The 20,921-nt window shown below is 42.8% G+C and overlaps 1 protein-coding gene across 6 annotated transcripts; it reads left to right on the top strand.

Moving 5' to 3' along the window:
* The first annotated feature begins 622 nt into the window (after positions 1-622).
* On the top strand, positions 623-19,977 carry EXD2 (exonuclease 3'-5' domain containing 2). Of its 6 annotated transcripts, none has more exons than XM_088167106.1 (9): positions 623-2,288; positions 7,926-8,331; positions 9,285-9,541; positions 10,586-10,712; positions 11,460-11,785; positions 14,176-14,282; positions 14,768-14,903; positions 15,631-15,987; positions 16,732-19,977. In XM_088167106.1, the coding sequence occupies exons 2-9, from the start codon at positions 7,993-7,995 to the stop codon at positions 16,946-16,948; spliced, it is 1,866 nt and encodes a 621-aa protein (XP_088023232.1). In that variant the 5' UTR covers positions 623-2,288; positions 7,926-7,992; the 3' UTR covers positions 16,949-19,977. The 6 variants fall into 6 exon arrangements, with proteins under 6 accessions (XP_088023232.1, XP_088023231.1, XP_088023234.1 ...); XM_088167105.1 differs by lacking the exon at positions 623-2,288 and adding an exon at positions 6,582-6,601; XM_088167108.1 differs by lacking the exon at positions 623-2,288 and adding an exon at positions 6,583-6,601 and having other exon boundaries at positions 15,631-15,837.
* The last annotated feature ends 944 nt before the right edge of the window (positions 19,978-20,921 follow it).

Genomic DNA, 20,921 nt, shown 5'->3' with positions numbered 1-20,921 from the left:
GGGCTTGTCCTCTGTAAGTGCTGAGTGATTTCTGCGGGAAGTCAAAGCATTACGGCTTTAGAGTTTAGTTTGGAGTTTTTTCGTTGTTGTAGTAGTTGTTTGCTCAGTGATAGTTATTAGAAGACCGTCTGAAGTTTCATAACTTGCTCTCTCCTGCTCCTTCCCGAGCAACACTGAAAACAGGAGGGTTGCCCCATCACAAGTGAGTCAGTAGACCTTTCTGCAGCCCCGCTGGAAGTACAAATGAATTGTCTTCTCTTACTCTGCAGTGTTAACTAAACCCCAAAAGTCAGCTGGCTAACCAGGTGGAAGTAATCTATGTTGTCCTTCACTGTTTAATAATACCCTAAGCTTTACTTTACTGGAATAAGAATATCTTTTCTCTTTCACAGGACCCTGTACCTCTCAGGTATCATCTGATGCTATGTCAGGCAACAGGAGTGTCATTCAAATAGTGATGTTCATGAGGTGCTGCACAGAACCCCAGCCCCACCTTGCATGCTGCCTGTGCACAAAGCGAGTAACTTGAAACTTTCAGGTCTCTATTTCCCCATAGCACCAGGACCCAGGGAAGATACAGTTTTCAGAAGGTGAGAGGAATTAGCCTGACCATCCTGGCCGTCTTTATGTAGTACTGCACCTGCTGGGAATTAGGAGTCTTCAAAGTTGAAAATAAGCAGAGGGAAGAACCCTACCTGACATAAACTGTGATGCGGCAAGGTGACTCAGTACTGTTAGACTGCTGCCATATTCCAGTGACAGCTTTTCCATAGAAATAGAAGTGATTTCATTATAGAAAGTCAGTTAAGTGCTTTGTGTTTCTTCCTGGTTAAGATTATAGAAAGAGCATTAAATCCTGCATAAACCAAGCTTTTTATTTGACAACACTATAGCCTTAATTTTAACACATAACAAAAGTAAATAAAAAACTTTCTCTTCTAATTAGGAATAAAACAAAGAATGGAAGAGGTTACATCAACAGGGTTAACAATAACAATTAACAATGCTTCACAACTGAAGTGAAAACAGAGCAGTTAATCTCTTCAAATCTGAACTGTACATAAGGGTCTTTTCTAGTTACAGTTGTTGATGGCCAACTATTACAATATAAAATGCCTAGCCACCCCCAATACAGAGAGGCAAAGATGCTGTCCATCATGGTTTGTGTTTATTACCTTAGCTTCAGACACAGGTAAGTTTCAGATATTGCTATAAAATCATACTTTATAGCTCTGTTGCTTGCATGCCATGACATTCTGCACCATTACAATTATATCAGAAACGGTTGCTCACTTCTAAATTCCCAACATGTGGTTCATTTTTTCCCATTTCCTAAAGTATTGTTCAGGTTTAATATCTTTGATAACTTTGGTTTCTGTAGGGAAATAAATATGCATTATAATAAAATCTCCAGTGCTTTTTCTCCAGGTTCTGGATCCAGTCTCTAGGAAAGCTGGTTTTACATAGAAATAAAACTATTTCCTAAGCCCCCAGTTCCAGGATTTTAAAGAAAGATTTAATCGAGTTTGGTTTTGTGTTGTTGGAGTGTTTTGTTTGTTTGTTTTTGTGGGTTTTTTAAAATCACATTTCTAAGCAGTCAGAATTTGAAAGAAAAATAATAGCAGACTGCAAATCTCTTCTGCTCAATGACGTGACCATATAGGTTAAAAAAACTGTACTGGTAAGCATTCATTTCACTCTCTGATTCCTTTCTTTGAATTAATTTTGAATATAACACCTAAGGAAGTTTTCATAGCCTATACAGGTAATATCTTCCTTGGAAAATAATGTCTTTCTGTGTTAATAAAGACAGAGTGCTGTTATCTCTCCAAAGCACATACACTGTTGTCCTGAGTCATACTGAAGTAGCATAGGTGAAGCATCTTTGTCTACTTAAACAGGAACATCCTGCAGCTTGCAATGGAATTGATGTAGTGACCGTAGTTAGTCAAACAGATCAAACTTCATCAAGTTGCTGTTCTGGGGGACATGTTAGCATGAGGGGTGCTATACCGAGACTGGTTGTCACAGACCAAATAGGATTAAGCCTAGCCAGACTCAAAGGGCACAGGAAGCCAGAGTCTGTCTGTAAACACTGCTTGAGCTGCTTATTTCTGTAGGATGTTTATAGTCTTTTCCATGTCTCAAAAGCAGCATGAAATCAAGCACGACAAATGTTTTGACTGGAATTTCAACAAGTAGGCAACAGAGTGGAGGAGTCAACTAGAAAGGAAATGGGAGATAATGAACAGCGTGGTGACTTGCTGTAGATGCCCCTGGAAATGAAGGTAGGTAAATAATGTTTGATCCAATACAGAAGAGGGAACTAAGAGAATTCCTCAAATAGAGAAGTGATGTGGTTAGAGTAATGATCTGTGTAAACAACCTTGGGTTGCAGTTTCAGAGTTGTTAATTCCAAGACTGCAGAGCCCAGTCTCTCAGCAGCACTAAATTGATCTGGATGAGGTATGGCCATGATGTCACATTGCTTTCATATTAGCGTCTGTCCATGCTACAGAATTTTTGTTCTGCCTCTGGAAGGACTGACGATAACTGATGAGGGTTTACTGTCTGCTGGTACAAAGTTATCCCTTCAACATTTTTCCTGAATAAAATTGAATTGGGAAAATCAGTTAAATTGCATTAGTTGTTTCCATTTGATGGCTGTGGTATATTTGATCATTAATAGGAGGCCTACAGTCAGCTTTGCTCTGTTGTCAGACTGTGACATTTCCGGTGGTCAGTGGCTGTTGTGTTAGGAGCTGTGTTGGTTAATGCTGGGGGGAATATTAGGGCAGTCTTTGTATATCAGCAAGAGAACAAGGGTCTTAGCTGCAAAGATGGATCAAAGGGCTGTTTTGGAGCTGCTACATATACCCTGGGTGCTAGGATCTACAAATCATTTCAGTCAGACCTGACAGTTGACAAACAAGCTTCAGTGGCAGGTAAACTGGTGGTGCTATCCACAGATACTCACAAAGAAGATAATGAGAGGGTTTTAGGGAAGAGTTCTTACTCTGCTGAGCTCTAATTTCCTGCTAGTCATTCACAGAAGAGAGAAGACTATGTTTTGAGTTTGGATAGGGGGAGGTATCTGATCTGAAATACAAATAAATTAATATCTCTCTGCAGTTGATTTATGGATCTGCTCCTTTCCCAGAGCTGACTCAAAGATAATGTAGGAGGGTAACAGAAGACCAAGGATACAGCTCTCTGAGAGTCTGTCAAAAACTAGGAAGGAAGTCTTAAATAGGTTAAAAGTATTTAAGTGAAGCATTGTTGATTGTGTCAGGCAAGAAAGGATTAGATTTAAATACTTTTTTGGGGGTTCTGTTGAACTTTTGGTTGGCTTTGGTTAATCCAGAGTGGAAACTGAGAACTTTGCACACTGATTGTTGGATGTCTATGGAGTGAGTCAGAGAAACTGAATGCATAATTAGAAAAGTGGAGCTGAGTCAAGGCTTTTATTCATTTGTTTATTTATACCACTATTTTTTGTTTTTGAGGAAAAAGAAAGGGTAAACCAAGAAGGCTACATCATATTGAAGCATATAATTAAAAAAAAAAAATTTGCTTGTGTAATTTATTCCCTCTAGTGAAAATTTGGTGGCTTCTGGGCTTTTCTCCTTTTGCTTACTTTCATGGACCAGAAAGGTAGGAAAAACAAGGATTGTTTTCTCAAATGTCTCCCCTTGGGGCTTGCTGTTCTGCTATGTAGGCTATGTTCTGCTATGCTAAGCCAATCTGATGATTTGTGGCCACTGAAAAGTGGCTTTAGTTTTTTGTGACTCTATGTTCTGTCCCTTTCTTTGTGCTAATGCTGCTACTTATTGGACCTGCTTGTCTGCCATGTGTTTATTTGGCTCATGGAAGTGTCCCAATGAATGCCAAAATCAGCACAAGCTAGTCTGGAGTGCCCAGCTGGGAGATGAGTTTTGGAGATGGGGGATGTCATATTCTTAGCAGCCATAAACTGTGAGGCTGACTCAGAGTGCCTTCTGGACTGAGCTATTGGGGTAAGCTAAGCAGCTCTTCAAGAAATGGAACTGTGAAATTCATCTCTGTTTCTATATAAGCAATGAAAAGGGTTGGCAATTAAGGAAGAAATAAATCGATGATGATTTATGTTAATACAAGTCATCCTCATGGGATTATCTGGCATTTTACACCTCTGAGTTTTTTCAGATTTTTTGCAAAACCTGCAAATTCTGTCAGATCCGTTCAGTGAGCTACCACTGACTCATCTTTTGGCTTAGGATGTAGTTTCACTGAGATCTGGCTGTATGATGAGCTAGTACAAGAAGTTAAACCAGAGGAAACCCAGTTTTTTGCTGTGCTAGATTTCTGTTCACTTAATTCCTTGAATCAAGCGGGCACCAGTATTTGCAGAATTGAGGCTGGAGAAGAATGCTGACAGGTAGAAGGGGGAAGCAGAATTGCCTTTTCAACAGAAGCTAAATCTTCTATCCACTTTGGTGCAGTGTGAGACTCCACCTTTAGGATGTGGCTTCACAGTTGATTGAAACTGATCTCATTCTGACTTTTTGAGGAAAGAAACTCTACTGCCTTCCTGGTATCAACCCTATTAAAACAAACCCTGCTCAAAATGGCTTGTTTGCATATGTAGTCATGGCATTACTAGCATGGACAGAAGGAAGATAAATCAAATTAGGACTTGAAACATGTGTTTGGCTTTTTTCTGTAGCTTGGGATGGGGCCCCAAAGAGAGTGTTATTAATGAGCTAGTGGGGACTACATGCAGCTCTCTGCTCATTGTCTGCTACCAGCAATTTAAGTCTTCACTGGAGCCTCTATCCTTTGATATTCCATGATCATTGATTTGCCTTTGAACACTGACTCATTTACCCTAGTCTTCTCCCTCCTAAAGGATGAGCTAATGTCATTATAAAAATAATACCTCTTTTTTCTCTCATCAGCAGAACAAGTGAGGCCTGGTTTCCTATGGATTTGTCCTGATGTGGTACTGCTGTGTGGATTTTCATATGTATATTAAGCAGTGTCTGCACATGCTTACCATTTTATCAGTGATAGCTTTATTAGGACCTGTTTCATCCATTTGGCTTTACATTTCACTTATGTTACCTTTGTACAAATTTAGATGGAATTTAGCAATGGTTTAAACATGCTTTTTTTGGCAAGGAAAATGGGGGACGTAATGGGACCCAGAGGCAGAAACACTAACATAGAGTAATTTCATAAGCATTCTTTCCTTAGGAAATTAGGCTAAAAATTAGTCTTTTGACAGAGACCTCAGCAGAAACCTCAGGTCAGGCTACAGACACAGAAAAATAAATGTTGCTGTTTACTATGTAAAGGCTTGCAGTTACCTGCTGTTACAGATTTCTTGTAAGGCTAAGCCAGCAGTTAGATAATCACTTGATTATCTTCTCATCTTCAGCAATGTCCCTATCAGGTTTTGGGAACTTGTGGTCTTTTTGTTTGTTTGGGGATTTTGTTTTGTGGGTTGTTTGCGTTATGTTTTGTTTCATTTTACCAGAGTACACTCATGCATCACTTGCTTTCATTTATTTTTAAATTAATCTTTATACTTGAATAAATGGCTATGTAGGTAAAAGCCAAGCTGTTAGAGACTTGTGGCTTACTTATGGCACTACAGGACTCTGTAATGCCAGTGATGCCATGAAAAATATAAGGCTTTGAATGCAACCAGGGATACAATCCTCTTACTAAGAGAAAAGCTAACATCTTCGTGAGATTTTCACTGTGTAATAAATATTGGGGTATTTGATTGCATTTTTTTCTATTGTAAATTTACACTTCTATTACTTTAGAAATGAAAATAAAGTATTTGTAAGAGGAAAACCTGCTATTTCAGATTTCTGGGGGTCCACCTGCATATAACCTTTGCAGATTTGTTCAGTACTCTGTGCTTATCTCTGACAGAGTTCTCTTAAGGATGCCTTGACTACCCTACACTAAGGCAGCCAGATCCTGGAGCCCACCTGCACCAACTTTATTCTCTTTCCAGTCACTTGGGTCTTGAAATGTTGCATCCCCATATGTCACCTTTTTTCCTTGAACTAGTTTAAACATGAAGCAACTCCCTAATTTTCTGGCCTTGTCATTACAAAAACATTCATATTTCTCCCCTCACACGGGGGGAACAATCACGTGTCATGATTATACCTCTGTTAATTTCTCAATACTCTCCATTTGATTCGTTCTCTCTTTGTTTTCTTCCAGTTTGCCACTTTGGAGGTGGCTGCGATTTGCTGTTTATTTTCCTGGCTGCCTTTGTTCTTTACTTCCCAGTGTATCGGGTCCCTCCTGCCCCAGGGGCTCCCCGGTGCTCTGCGTGTGGGTGACTTCTCTCCCGCTGCGGCTCGCTCCTCAAGCCCTTCCTAGTCGCAGACAAGAAGCCGCACTTTCACTCCAAAAATCTCCTTTTAAAAGACCTGTCTTTTCAGTATTCTTGCCAATTTTTGCCCCGGCCCAAGGCACGTTGGCGCCTGCCCAGAGACACAGACGCCCCTCCACTAGCTGCCGTACAACATGGCGGCGCCCACCGCCCACTCGCACCGCCGGCACAGAGGAAGCGTCCGCCGCTCTAAGGCTCCCGGTGTGTGCGGCGACTGCCCCGCGGGGCGTTCCTGCAGCCGGACGCAGCCGTTCCGCGGGACGTAGGCAGCAGGCCGATCGGCGGGCGCCCGCCGAGGCCGCGGGCGGGCGGCGGGGCTGGGCGCGGGGAGAGACTGCTGCGCGCATCCCGGAGAGGCGGCGGCCGCGGCTGCAGGTGCGCCGGTGCGCGGTCCGGTTTGCCCGCGGCCTCCCGCATGCTCGCTCCCGGCGTCCGGGCCTCTTCCCGGCGTAGATAATAACCGCGACCGAGCCTAAAGCGGGCAGCGCGTTCCCCCTGGCGCCGAGGAGCCGCGGACTCCCCCGCCTGTCCCCATCCCGCCGGGCCCGGCAGCGGCCCGGAGGAGCGCTCGGCTGGGGTCCCGGGCCCGCCCCCGGGCCTTGGAGCGCCGATGCCGCCGGCGCTGAGCGGGGGCCGGGATGGTTTATCGGGGCTTCTCCTGCCCGGCAGAGGGATCAGAGGCATCCCCGGTTCCCAGAGGGGTAGTGGCCGTTGCACTGAGGGCGAGGCCGTGGCTGCGGGTGGCCTCGCTGCATGCGGTGTCCGCGCTCAGCTTACGGGGTGGCAGTGAGTGACCTGTTGCTTCGGGGGCGCTCGGGCAGGTGCGCGGGCCGTGCTCGGGGTGCTGGAGCGGCTGTGCAGGGCTGGAGTAGCATCCACAGCCGAACTTCTGCTTGTGGGGAAGTGTGCAAGGACAGCCCTTCAGGAGAAACGTGGTGGTTGGGGAGGTAGGGATGGAGGGGCAGGATTGACTTCAGTTTATTGAAGCGGTACTAAGCTTCTGTATGATAGAGGGACAGCTGTGTTAAAAATGAGATGCTGCTGCTTTAGGGCTCTTCAATGCCTGAAGAGCCATTTGACCCTAGTATGGATGTGAATGTAAGGGACAAATGCCTGTTGTTTACTAAGGCGTGAATGGACATGCTTACTCTGCAGCAATTTCATTTGGGCCTTGTTTAGGTTGATCTAGTTAGAAACTGAACTAAAAGATGTTGATAATAACCATGACTAGTTTATTTTTGGAATAGCAGTTTGTGGAAGCACTGAGTTGCACCAGTTAAATTTAATGGATTCCCTTTAAGGTTTTTAGTGGTGTGTTCAACAGCAGCATTCAGTCTCCTCTTCCTGCCCAATCCATCACTGTAGTCTCCAGGCCCCCATCTATCAAAGTGGGACCCAGACCTTTTATCTGTCAGGATCACAAATTGTGGCTTGAACCTTGTTATGATACCATTGCATGTGTTTAATATCTCTAAACACATTTCATTAAGTTGTCTTTAATTTCTTCTTTTATTTTTCTCTGTAGGCCATGATGGAAGCCCACAATGCCATTTTGAGAGGGTGAGGTGAAGGAGGAGAAAGGGAAATAAGAAATGGCCAAGCAAACAGCCGTGACGATTACTTTGGCGACCCTGCTGGGTGTTGCACTGGGGGGCCTGGTTTTGTGGAAAGCCTCCCAGTGTCGGAAAGGAAAAACACGCTGTAGTAATCGGCAAGAGCAAGCAGCAGTAAAGTCAGGAGAAGAGAAACTCATTAAGGCAGAGGATAAGAAGGTGCTTTCCTTCTTCAGATCTCCCACCTTTTTCTGGGTAGAGGGGACCCTTGGTGCAGACATAGTGATGGTTTCAGAGCAGGAGGAGTGGGATCATGTAGAACCATTGCTGAAGAAGGAGCTGGAGAAGTGGCCGGTTCTTGGAATTGATTGTGAGTGGGTGAGTGATCAAGCAGTGTCTCTCTTTCCTTTAGATTGCAAATTGCAAGGGGAAATCATTGAAGGTGGAGCAGTTCCTTTGCTTAAACAGATACCACAGGGCTCACTATTGAAACTGATTGTCTGTCATGATGGCAGTGAAGTAGCTGCTAATTTTGATTCTTCTTATGTTTAAACATGCTAAGTTTTTAATTCACTAGACGTATTTGTTTACTGAGTTCCTGTGATAAATCGATTTTTCTAAATAAGTAACAGTTGTATGGCTAAATATAGCACTATGTGTTTTTTATAATATCTCTTAAAAGGTGATTTACTAGAAGTACTTGGGCTTACACTGTTTTAAATCCAGATACATATTTAAGAAACAATATCTTAAGAATGTTAAATCCAAAAAGGAGGATAATGCTGATATGTAGATAAAACTCACTGGGACAACCAGATAACAAAGTTCCTCTTCCGCTTGTACATTTGCATGTGTGATATCTCAAACAGGCTTAAAGTAATTTATAAAGCCTGGCTTTGCCATCGTTTTGACTGGAAGTTTATTCACCCCACAGTCATTAGTATAAGCCACAGCTAAACAATGTATTTGTCGTTAACATTTATATAGTGGGTAGCTTTGTGCTGACCTGGATTCAAAAATGTTTCTAATTTCTTCCACCAGCTCAGCTATGAAGGGGAAGGGTGAAAGGGTGAAAGATTCTCTTGTGGAAGTGTGGCAATAAGTAGTTTGGGGACAATAATACTGTGTACAAAGATACATACTGTATACAAAGATATATGTAAAGATACATAATTTGCAGTGAATTTTTAGAGACATGTAACAATACTTGACCACATAAACCAATAAGTATTTTGTGCTTTCAGTGGCCTTTTTTTTTGCAGTTTGCTTCAGCAAACTCATTATTGCTAATAATGAGGTAACCTGGACTCTCATTTTTTACTTCAATCCAGGTATCTGTGGCTGGAAAAGCAAATCCTGTATCCCTGTTACAGATGGCTTCTTCCAGTGGCCTCTGCATTCTTGTTCGGTTGCCCAGGCTTGTTGCCAGTGGCCAGACTCTTCCGAAGACGCTGTTGGACATCATGGCAGATAGTGCTGTGTTGAAAGTTGGGGTAGGATGCTGGGAAGATGCTTGCAAATTGCTTCATGATTATGGTCTTCCAGTCAAAGGGAGCATGGACCTCCGGTATTTAGCCATGAGACAGCGGTAAGTGCCTGAAGACAGAAGTAGGTCCCTTTGAGGCATCCTTTGAGTTGGAAATATTTCTTAGGTGTTTTGCATAAGTTGAATGATATCAGGCTGGTATGTCTGGAATTCTTAGGGTGGCCTTAGAGATTGGGCATTGATAGCTGCAGCCCAAGTGTCATGCTTCTACTCTGTGGATTTCATTTGCTAATTATGTTCATTAGTCTTCTCTCACAGACTGATACCTTTGTGGACTTCTCTGTGTATCATGCTTCAGCTTTTAAGAAGTCCAGGCACAGTGATGTAATGCAGTGAGAGTGAGCACTGTGTCAGCAGATGTTTGAATACACTGCCTAGAAGTGTGAGTTAAATGTGCCCAGGGCATGTAAGTGGAACTGTTGAATTTCAAGATTTCTTGAAAAAATAGTAAATAAACTAGTTCCAATTTACCCTTTTAATAACAATTCTTCTATGGAAAGGCTACACTTCTACGGAAAGGTTATCACAAATGTGATGCCATTTTCTTATCTTTCACTCTTCCTAAAACAAGATATTTTACTTGCAAATATTTTTCATGTACAGTTATATGTGTCCTTGGGTGTGGTGTTAGTGATCTGGGCCATGGGTTTGCTGATCTATTGGTGCCTTTTTAGCACTGAGAATGGACTTCTTGTCTCTAGTGGCCAGGGTTCTTCTGAGTCATTCCTGGTTCTTGGGCTTCTCATGAATCCCTCAGACAAATGGTCCATCACTGTATGATGGATCTTTTTAGTTCAGAAGTGAGTAGTTCAGAGCCAAACACTTCAGCCTTAAATGTTACTAACTCCCAGCCTTGCCTGCTTTGCATATTGCAGACACGAGATAATTACTAAATCTAGAAAAGGACATTTTAGTAGAGGCGAGGGAGAGGGCCTGTAAAGCTGACAGGCAGCTGTGTGCTGTTTGAGTCATGCATCATGTGCATTGTGTTCTCGTAGGTTCAGGCTGTGTGAGGCCACATGAATTTGCATGAGTGTATAGTTTCATTTTTAATATGTTTGTTTCACTCTTTTTGTTGAACTGAAGGAAGGATCTACTTCACAACTGCCTTAGCCTCAAGTCTTTAGCTGAAAAAGTACTGAACTTCCCACTTGACAAGTCTCCTCATGTGCGTTGCAGCAACTGGGAAGCAGAAGAACTGACACAAGATCAGGTGTGTTCTCCACTTCAACTTACTATTTTGGGAGGAAAAGTAACCTTCTTAGTTGAAAAAGAGGTTTTACAACAGGGAGATCTGAGCCTATTCGAATTATACCTCAAAACCTTATGTGTTACAGAGCCTAAAGTTAATTTCAGACTCACTGCCTGCATTTCCCTCCTTTTCCATGAGGATAATTTTCTGCTATTCTCCCTGGATTCTCTGCCCTTTTTTTTCTTTAGTCCTGAAAGATCTGTGAGGCAAGATCCCTTGAAGAAGTGTTTCCAAAAACCTCACCTTTTTATTATTTTTTTTCTATCTATAGCAGTCAGTGCAATATTAGAGAGACACTGGACATTGCTGGAGACACTGGACAATGCTCTGGAGCATTGTTGTTTTCCCTGACTTACCGGTTTCTTTAGTCAAGCTGCATATGCCTGCAGAAGCAATGACCGGCAGAGGGAGTGACAGGACAAAAAACCAAGCTGAATACTCTTAGCCAGTGTGCCAAAATGAGGGAGGGTTTGGTGGGGTAGGAGGATGTCTGACCTAAATATATTTTCAGTCCCTTGCAGTTCCTGGGGGCACTACCCCCAGGGTAGTGGGATGTGGTGATGTTAGGAAAGTGCCGTTCAACTGGCAGAACTTGATGTGAAATTCAAATGGAAATGAATCCAGCTTCTGGTTTTACTGTACCTTGTGCTGGTAATGTTGGGAGTATTTGCTGTTTGTCAGTATCTTAATTTCTGTGCTTTTCTCCAGATTCTGTATGCTGCTAGGGATGCCCAGGTCTCAGTGGCTTTGTTCTTCCACTTGCTGGGATTTACCAGCCTCCCTGCTACATCTGAAGGTGAAAACTCTGTCTCTGCTTGGGAGAAAGCACGGGGTAAATGCCAGGGCTTGATGGATATCCCATTTAGAGGAAGAAAGAGTGGCAGCACAGGAGGTGAGAAGAGTGGAGAGGGACGTTCCCCTCAGAAAACAAAGAATCGAAAATCTTGGGTGAATGGCCAGCCCTCTGGCAATCAGCAAATGAGAGATCCACGGAGGCAGAAACGAAAGCCTCTGGGTGTGGGATATTCTGCACGGTGAGTATATGAGCACATCTTACTCTTTGCACTGCATATGGAAAACCCTGAGTGTTGTCTCATGCTCTGGTCATTAAACAAAGTAGATCACATGAGCTAGGAAAAGGAACACAGGACCTAACAGTCATGGGGGTCAGATCCTATTTCTGTTTTCCTCATTTTCCTCTAGATGGTATTGAAAGCGAGGGCAGCACTTATATCTCTACTTAGATCATGAGCAAGTTGAGGTGTTTGAGTTTTGCCTTCCTTCCCCTGCGGAAGCATTAGCCAGAGAGCAGAGTCCTAGCAGGAGGCAGTTGTTTTTCCAGGTATTATTCTTGCATGTCCAAGGTGTCCCGAGCAGAGCCAGGAGTTGTACTTGATGATCCTGGTGGGTCCTTTCCAACTCAGCATATTCTGTGATGCTGTGATTCTGCTCCCAAACAGCTGTGCCCTGTCTTATCCAAGGAAAAGGTAGCAACTGCAGAGAGCTTATCCTTTCACCAGGATCTACCTCATGAACTGTTGTTTGTCCTTTGCTGTCCCATGTTGCTGTGGCCACAGAGGTGGCAGGGCTGAAAGCTGAGGTTAGCAGGAGTAAGACATCTTATGTGAGGTGCTGGAGGGCACAGGAAGGAACAGCCTGTGGTAGCAACAAAGCAATGCCCTTCTGTGTTAGCCAGGGGGTAAGAGGAGAAAATAGTGCTGCTTTGGCCTTGCAGAGGCTGCTGTTGCTGGATTCAGGATTACCATCCTTACAAGTGATTTTTTGGAGTGAATCCTAAATTGTTATGGGCTTTTGCTAGCAAGAGTTCAGTTGTTTTTAAATTAAAAACAAGTTGAAAAAGTTGATTTAAGCTCGATGAAATGGAAGATGTGGGATATCTGTATGTTTGGTTTTGTTAGAATACAATCTAATAAAATTTATCACTGGGCATAATTGAAATTATATGTAATTATCATTGGGAAAAAAATACATTTTTGTATTTGTTTTCTTCTTTTTAAGTTTATTGGACTGACAACGAAGAAATTTTAGTGTAGTCAATAGTATTGATTTCATTAGCAGTGATTAACAGTATTGTGTTTTACAGAGCAAGTCCTTTTTTTTTAATTGTTTATTTAGAGCCTGTGTAATACAAAACAGGAGGACTGCATCTCATGGGAGTATTAAAATTTATACAAAACTGCATTCCAAGATAAGTTAAGATCTCCCCATATATAGTTATTTATCTTTTGTTTTTAACTGTGCTTGACTTCACGAGAGCTCTGTAGACTTACTGCTTTTTACAGTATTTACAGCAATATGGGTCTGGTCTGGTCTGAAATAACACTGGCTGTGGTTTCAGAAGTCCTTTTTCACTTTTCCTTTCTGTTTAAGTCTGTTTAGTTTTAATGTTTATCCATTCAGAGTTGGGAAGTACTGAAATTATCATGGTAACTGAGTTGAACTGTTGATGATCAGTAGAAGGTGACTTCCTGTATCTTTTGTTGGGTTTTTTTCCCTCACAGACCTCAGAAGAAATAATTTTGTCAGATTGCATAGCCTGTGAATCAACCTTTTTAGCTGGAAGAGCTCTGCTGAGTACTAATTTGTACAGTCTCACTGTAGAGAGGAAAGGAAAGTTTTCTCCAGTGTATTGGACATGTCTGGCCAGTTCCTCCCAAGTCCTCTCTGAGCCCAGTCTTCTCCACACCTCAATTTTGTTTGAAGGAGGTTGGCAGAGTAAGGAAATGTTTTCTGCAAAACAGACCCCTTCCACACACTGCCACAAACTGCCAGAGACTGCTCAAGTAGGATTTCTTGTCACTGCCAAAGGTTGGGGCCTGTGTTTGAGGGCATCAGCTCAGCTTCATTGTTCTCCTGAACTTATGTGTTCAAGTTCCCAGTGCTGCAAGAGTGTTTTTAGACCATTTCTCTTGGGTCAATAAAATAATTGCTATTCACACTAAATTTTAGAAAAGCTTTTGTAATGAAACATTAAAATCCAGGCTTAGGCAGCTGATCCTTGAAACTGCCTTGCCTGTAAGTTGATGCATTCTTTGAGCTTACTCTTAGCTCATCATATTTTGTGACTTCAATTCTCTTTTGTATTCTAATTCATCTCTTTTTAAAATGCTGTCTTCATCCATGGCATTTCTTGAAAATTTGAATTCAAGAGTTATAATTCTGTTGGCAGCAGGAGAGCAAAGATACCTTATGGTCAGTTGGTGAACCCCGGATGAATTTTCGGATGTACTGCTTCCCTGAGCAACAGCCTGTGGAGTCTCAGCAGCCTCAAGTTTGTGTTTAGGGATACTCCTGGGGTTTGGAGGAAGCTGCCTGAACTGCAGTGTGGCACACAGGGATGTAGAAAGCTCAGGGGTTTTTTGTATGCTATTATAGCTGCTGTAATACTGCCCTTGTTTCATAGAAAATCTCCACTGTATGACAACTGCTTCCTGCATGCACCAGATGGACAGCCCCTGTGCACTTGTGATCGCAAAAAAGCTCAGTGGTATTTGGACAAGGGGATTGGAGGTAGGCATGCCAGTTTTCCTGTTGGTATTTGAAATGCAGCTCTCTCCTCTCCTCTCCTCTCCTCTCCTCTCCTCTCCTCTCCTCTCCTCTCCTCTCCTCTCCTCTCCTCTCCTCTCCTCTCCTCTCCTCTCCTCTCCTCTCCTCTCCTCTCCTCTCCTCTCCTCTCCTCTCCTCTCCTCTCCTCTCCTCTCCTCTCCTCTCCTCTCCTCTCCTCTCCTCTCCTCTCCTCTCCTCTCCTCTCCTCTCCTCTCCTCTCCTCTCCTCTCCTCTCCTCTCCTCTCCTCTCCTCTCCTCTCCTCTCCTCTCCTCTCCTCTCCTCTCCTCTCCTCTCCTCTCCTCTCCTCTCCCTTCATAATGGAACATGAATTTTTTTGTATCCTTTCTTATTGGAAGTACTTAACATGAGACTTACATTGTAGCATTGTTATTTTAGCTTTCCAATACAATTTATCTTTAATATTTTCTCTTTGCCTTTATCCTTTTAGAGCTAGTTAGCACAGACCCTTTTGTTGTGAAGCTGCGGTTTGAGCCTTCAGGACGTCCTGAGTCTCAAGTTGATTATTATCTGACAATCAAAGAAAACCTCTGTGTTGTGTGTGGCAAGCGGGAATCCTATATCCGGTGAGTTGATCAGGGGGTAGGAGAAAAATGCGTCTTCTAAAACAGGACTGAGGTCTGCATCAAGTTTGGCACCCAGAAGCTTGGTTAGTGGCCTGAAACATTGTGCTTGTTCACGTCCTGGGTGGGACACTGAGTGCTCTGCAGTTGTTTGGCTGTGTGATACACTGAAGAGACCAGCCTTTCCTCTTAGAGAGGCAGGAGATACCGATCCTGGGAGAGATCAAAGCATATATGGAACATGTGGTTGCTGCAGTTTGAGTGATGGGGCAGCAGTATGCTGACACACTCTGGGTATCCCCTGCAAAAAAGAACTATACTATTCCTTCCACTACTTAATCCTTTATTTTTGAAAGGCTTGGGTGAGCCTAAAGCTCATGAGGTCAAAAAGAACAAGATTTTTCTCTTTGTCTTTTTGTCTGCTGCTGATTAATTGAGAAGTATACTTCTCATAGTGCATTGCTTGATTTTTCTTTTTGACAGTATGAATCTTTAATTGAAAGTGATGAATTTTGGAAAGAAAAAAAAAGCAATGCAGAAAATCTGGAGAGAGAACTACAAATGAAAAGAATAAAAGTAATTACTTTCTATATTATGTATTCTGGTAATCTTTGCATACCTGGACTTTTAGTTTCAGTTTTAGTTGACCCTTTCTGGGGCAGGAAGAAGAGGAACTGGGGAGCAGCAGCTCCAGACAAATGCAATGAGCTGTCTGTTTTGTTTTCTCTAGGAAGAATGTTGTTCCTCACGAATACCGAAGGCACTTCCCCATCCAGATGAAGGACCACAACTCGCATGATGTGCTCCTGCTCTGCACATCCTGCCATGCCATCTCCAATTACTATGACAACCACCTGAAGCAGCAGCTGGCCCAGGAGTTCGGGGCTCCCATCGGCTCTGAGGAAGGCGTGCGTCTCCTGGAGGACCCTCTGCGCAGGCAAGTGCGCTCAGGGGCGCGAGCCCTGCTGAATGCAGACAGCCTGCCTGACCCTCGGAGGGCGGAGCTGCTGCAAAGCATCAAGGACTTCTATAACACAGACACAATCACTCCAGAGATGCTCCAGGCAGCAGCTGGTCTGGAAACCAGGTATAGCAATTCCATGTAGGCTGGGTGTAAGGTTTTTAGTAATTTATATTGCATTTCTTACTGGTTTTGTTTTTGTTTATGCCCATCTCCCCTCAACCCACCACTGGTCTCTGGACCACAGCTCTTGTTTCTTTCCCTCTTTCTCTTCCTCCTCACCAGTCTTGTTTTTGCTCTCCATCTTCCCCTCCAATATTTTATACTTCTTCTGAAGGACATATCAAGACAAGATTCTGAAGGACAGTCATATTGGAAGTCTTCTCTTCTTCACTTTCTCAAAGCCTGCCCAGATATCTTTTCTTAACAAGTGTCTAGTCTCTGCATGAAATGAATGTCTTCTTGTTATGCTCGCTGTTGTTTGTAAAGTACAGATGTTGTAACTCTGAACCTGTCCAGGCAGGGAATTCAGTGACGGGCTCAGTGCTCTGAAGGGTCATATAATTCTTGCCTTGAGAAATCTGCAGTCTCTTGAGGAGCTTGTAATGGACCTTAAGAGCTTTGTTTAGTGTTGCTGTGAAGAACGCTTTCTCAGTTCAGAGGAACCGGCTTTACAGTGTAACGGTGTTGCAGAAAACAGTCTGGCATTGAAGCAAAGCTTAAAACCTTCCCTCTTGGTTAGCTTACCCTTTGTCAGTAATTAAACTCTGCAGCTGAGAAGTATTTTCAGTGTCTTGCTGTTCACTGGAGAGAGATTGGGAGTCTGACAGCAGGCTTGTGTGAAAATAAATTGTGCTTGTGTCCTGGCAGGATCTGCAATGAGAGCTACGTGCCCCATGGACTGAAGGTGGTGCAGTGTTGTGCTAAAGGAGGCCTGCGCTCTCTTATGCAGCTGGAAAGACGCTGGCGGCAGCATTTCTTGGACAGCATGAAGCCCAAACACCTCCCAGAGCAATGGTCAGTGGACCATAACCATGTGAAGTTGATCCAAAAGTATGGGGAGGATCTTCAGATCAAGCTGTCATGAAACTAACTTCCTGGACTCTGGATTGTGTCTAATGGAAATATGTGACTGAAGATGGAAAGACTGTTTTTATTTCTATGTCTTCACTAACACTTGGGGCCTGGGTTTGCAAAAAGGCAGCAGTAGATCTGCCAGATTTGCCAGTTAGAATTAAATTTGACAGTTTAGAGACTTAAATCCATTCAGGTGCATTCAGGTGGTTTGGAAGTTTAATCTTAATCTGTCACTTAGCAGTTCAGTGCAAGAGTGATATGATAAAGGAACTTGTCTGGTCAAAGTGATTATGAAGAATAATTTTCTAGCACACAGGATGTCTGATGTCTCCAGGCCATCTAATAGAGTGAGTCCAGAGAAAGGCAACAAAAGCACAATACATGAATGTTTCTAGATTTTCTGACATACTTTTGTGCCCTTGTCTTTACCTTGAGAGTCTTTACATTGAGGGTCTTCTTGATAAAAATATTTGTTTTCAGTGCAGTTGTACTCATAAGAGTTCTTCCTAGAGAAGACTCCCTGCCAGAGGGAGATTCCTTGTTTGGAAGAAGCAAACCAACCCTATTTTTTTACAGATTCTGAGCTGTCTCAGCTCAGATAGGCGTAGCAAGTTTCCTGGTGACCAGTGCCTGATGAGAAGTGTGCTCATACATACAGGGCTGTTACAGAGGCGGGGTGGCATAACTCCTGACTTAGTGTTGGAATGGAAGTGTCTTGGTTTGAAAAGACAGGTATCTGCTAAGGAAGGCAGGAGCCTCTCGAAATGGAAAATGTAAACCCCCATAAAAATGCAGTAATATAAAAAAAAACCACTGACAGAGCCAGAATACACTCTGTCAGTCAGGTGTTGGTAACAGTCCCATTAAATGGAGGCTGCAGTCCTCCTGGAGTGACAAATGTAGTTCTGTTGAAGCAGTGGTCCTGTAGAAGGGTGCAGTTTTCCTCTGAAGGTCCAGTGGTGATGTAGATGGGCCTGGTCTTCCTCTGGGAATCCAGTCGAAAAAGGCTGCCCTGATGCCCCAAGTCTCAGATTTTATCTGGTAGGAAATGCTTGGCTCCACCCCCTAGGTGGGGCATCTCCCAATGGGATGATATAATCTTATCAGTCATGCAGTGGGACTCAATGATCCATTAACAGAAGATATCTCCCTGGACAAAGGATGGGTCATGGAAGAGATAAGGAACACTGCTCCACCTGGTTTCAAGAGATGGTGGTAGAATACATACTGCTGGTTACATCTTGCATTGCAACCTAAGGCACGAAAGATGTAGGGTCTTTAGGAGGAGCAGCCACTGGAGATGAGGAGGAGGCATCACCTTCTATGTCAATGATTGGTTGGAGGGCATGGAGCTCAGCCTAGGGATGGATGAGGAGTACATCAAGGGGGGTACCTTAGGGGTAAGGATTAAAGGGAGGGCAGGGACAGGTGAAAGAGGGGATCTTTGAATAGCTCTTGGTGGGTACCTTTTCATATCAGACTGAAATAAGGACAGTTGTTTTAAAAGGAATGAGAGGAAACAATTTAAATTAAAGACCAGCAGCTTTTAAGAGATCTGGCCACACATGGCAAAAACTGGAAAATCTGATGTTGTGGACCTGGATTTGACATGTGTGGTGATGAGGAGGTTATACTGTCTTCATGCCTGTTTCTCTGTCTCTAAAATGGGACTAATAATACTTAACTATCTCACAAAGGTGTTGTGAGGCTTAATTAATTCATGTTTTTGTAAAATGCTTTGAAAATATAAGCTAGTGTACACTAATTATTATTGTTTTTTTTTTTAAGATGTGCTGTTGTCTAACTTCCTTGAATATTCATGTTTTTTGTCTGGTGTTAGACCTTAGTTAAAGATAACTTTTTAAAAATACACACTCTGTAAAATTCCTTTTGATGATTTTGATTGCATGAGGTGAATGTGCTTCTACTGAAGGATGAAGCTATGCTCAACTTTTATATGCCTCTGTAAAGAAGTTTCAGTAAAACTCTTATCTTCACACTGCTGTGTATAGCACAGTTGACCCACATTTTTGTATAACATTTGGGCAGAATTCTAGACCTGCTGTGATTGTGGCTGAAACTGTACCTTATCAGATAATTCAAGAAATTTCCCAGGCCAGGGGTAAAAACCCTGTTTGTAGCAGAGACTGTTTGAGATAAGTAGGAGCCTTGGAGAAAAATGGTACATTAATGCCATCCCAGAGGAGTTGCAATAACAGCATGAGGAATCAAAGATTCGTGATAAATACTACTTATCACAGAGCTGCAAATGAGATAATTTTCATTATAAGGGCAGTTTTTTTCCTGTACCACTGGCAAGTCTTAACAAAAAAATCATCTAGCCAAATGTGGTATGTCTCTGTGCTCATTCACACAGCTGATCATAATCCCAGCAAGACCTTCCTGCCTACAGCAGCAGTTTGGATATAACTGTTTCTTTCCAAAGCATTTTGAGCATGTGTTCAGATAGTGCTATATCCTGTCTCTATCTGATCGGGGTGTTGAGAGCTCTCTGCGTGACTCAGAAACTCCTCTTCTGTCATCAGGAGTACAAGGTGTCCATTTCACCTCTTTGTTCTGCTTTGTTTTTTCTCTCTTTGTTCTGATATAGGAGCTCTTGATCAAACTCTTTAATGGAACCGATTGGCTGACCACAGGGTCAGGTCTTTTCTGTTTGTGAAACAAGAAAGTTATGTGGAGACAGGAACTGGACTGCAGGTCCTCTATTTTTAAGGAGCCAGTGGTGTCATTGAAGAGGACTTTTTCCAAATCACTTGTTCAGAAATAGAAACTAGCAAGGAGAACTTACTTCACAAATATTTTCTAAACTAAGATTCTTTGTTGTTTGTAAGATATCCTTAACTTGCATAATTTTAATTCAATCTGAAAGAAGAGGGGAAGCAATATATTTATTATGCAGAAATAGATTGGCTTTATTTTATTATGATTTTAAATTTTCTACTAGTCTGTAGATAAAACTTCTGTGTATGTCTCCGTTGCTAATTGTTGCATTCTATAAAAATTTGCTCTTTTACCAGACTTACCACTTTTGAAGTTCTATTGTTCCTTTCTTGCGTGCTTGCTTTTTCTCTTCTTTCCTTGTGTCTTACCCAATCCTTATGGCTCCATTGTTCCTTACAGTAACACCTGGACCTCCCCCTCTGAGTTTTCCTTTCCAGTGCCTTCCCTGATTTGTGTGTCATAGATCAGCTGTGGAAGAGCCCATGCTGGCAGCAATACTGCACTTCTAAGCAATGGGATAGTGACCTTGCTCAGGTATGTGTGAATAGTGGATTCAGGTGCTGTCCTTGGCCTGGTCATTTTGGTCAGTCATGGCTACAGATCTACATTTGTTCAAATGAAACCTTAGATTTTTCTCAGCCTGAGCATTCATCTAGGTTCCCCCAAGTATTTTACCATAACTGGGACAGTCCTGCACTTAAACACATGCATCCATTTTGTCTGTGCAGGGGGAGTATTGGCAATGCTGTCTGTGCAGGCTGGCTTTCACAACATGGGATTTTTCTTTCTGTTGCTTGTCACTTCACATTTTTAAGTTTGTCCAAAGTATACTGCCAGAGATGGGGGAGAAAAATTTTCCCTTTTACTTGGTACTTGGTGCCACCTGCCTCAAACTGGTCCTTGCAGGTTAGTGGGGAACACACCATATCTGCTGAGACCCCCAAACCTGTCTTGGCTTATGAATTCCCTGCAGAACTTGCTTCCATCCTTTTTGTTTAATGCGTTTTGCTCATGTGAAACAGATGTTCTTCTGTAAGAGTACGACTGGGTACAAATTTCCAGAGACATGTATCTGGTGTGGAAGAAGCAATGGCCCTTGAAACGCTTCTCTGGGCTACAAAATGATTTCTGTCTTTCCAAACACTACAGTTTGTGTTTTTTCTTGATTTTTCAGTAACTTAGACATTATTGCAAGGTGCAGGATTTACCAGCTGGGCAGCATTGTCTGTTGGAGGTGCAGT

The sequence above is a fragment of the Sturnus vulgaris genome, chromosome 6 (assembly GCF_052056855.1).
Source record: "Sturnus vulgaris isolate bStuVul1 chromosome 6, bStuVul1.hap1, whole genome shotgun sequence".
NCBI classification, from domain to species: Eukaryota; Metazoa; Chordata; class Aves; order Passeriformes; family Sturnidae; genus Sturnus; species Sturnus vulgaris.
Note: the sequence above shows the minus strand (reverse complement) of the source record. Positions and strands in the feature narration are given on the sequence as shown.

Bases quoted from the DNA above. Each gene is read 5' to 3' on its own strand.
- EXD2 (XM_088167106.1), top strand. From the start codon at position 7,993: ATGGCCAAGCAAACAGCCGTGACGATTACTTTGGCGACCCTGCTGGGT. The intron at 9,542-10,585 runs GTAAGTGCCTGA...GTTGAACTGAAG, and splicing joins TATTTAGCCATGAGACAGCG to GAAGGATCTACTTCACAACT. The intron at 15,988-16,731 runs GTATAGCAATTC...GTGTCCTGGCAG, and splicing joins GCAGCTGGTCTGGAAACCAG to GATCTGCAATGAGAGCTACG.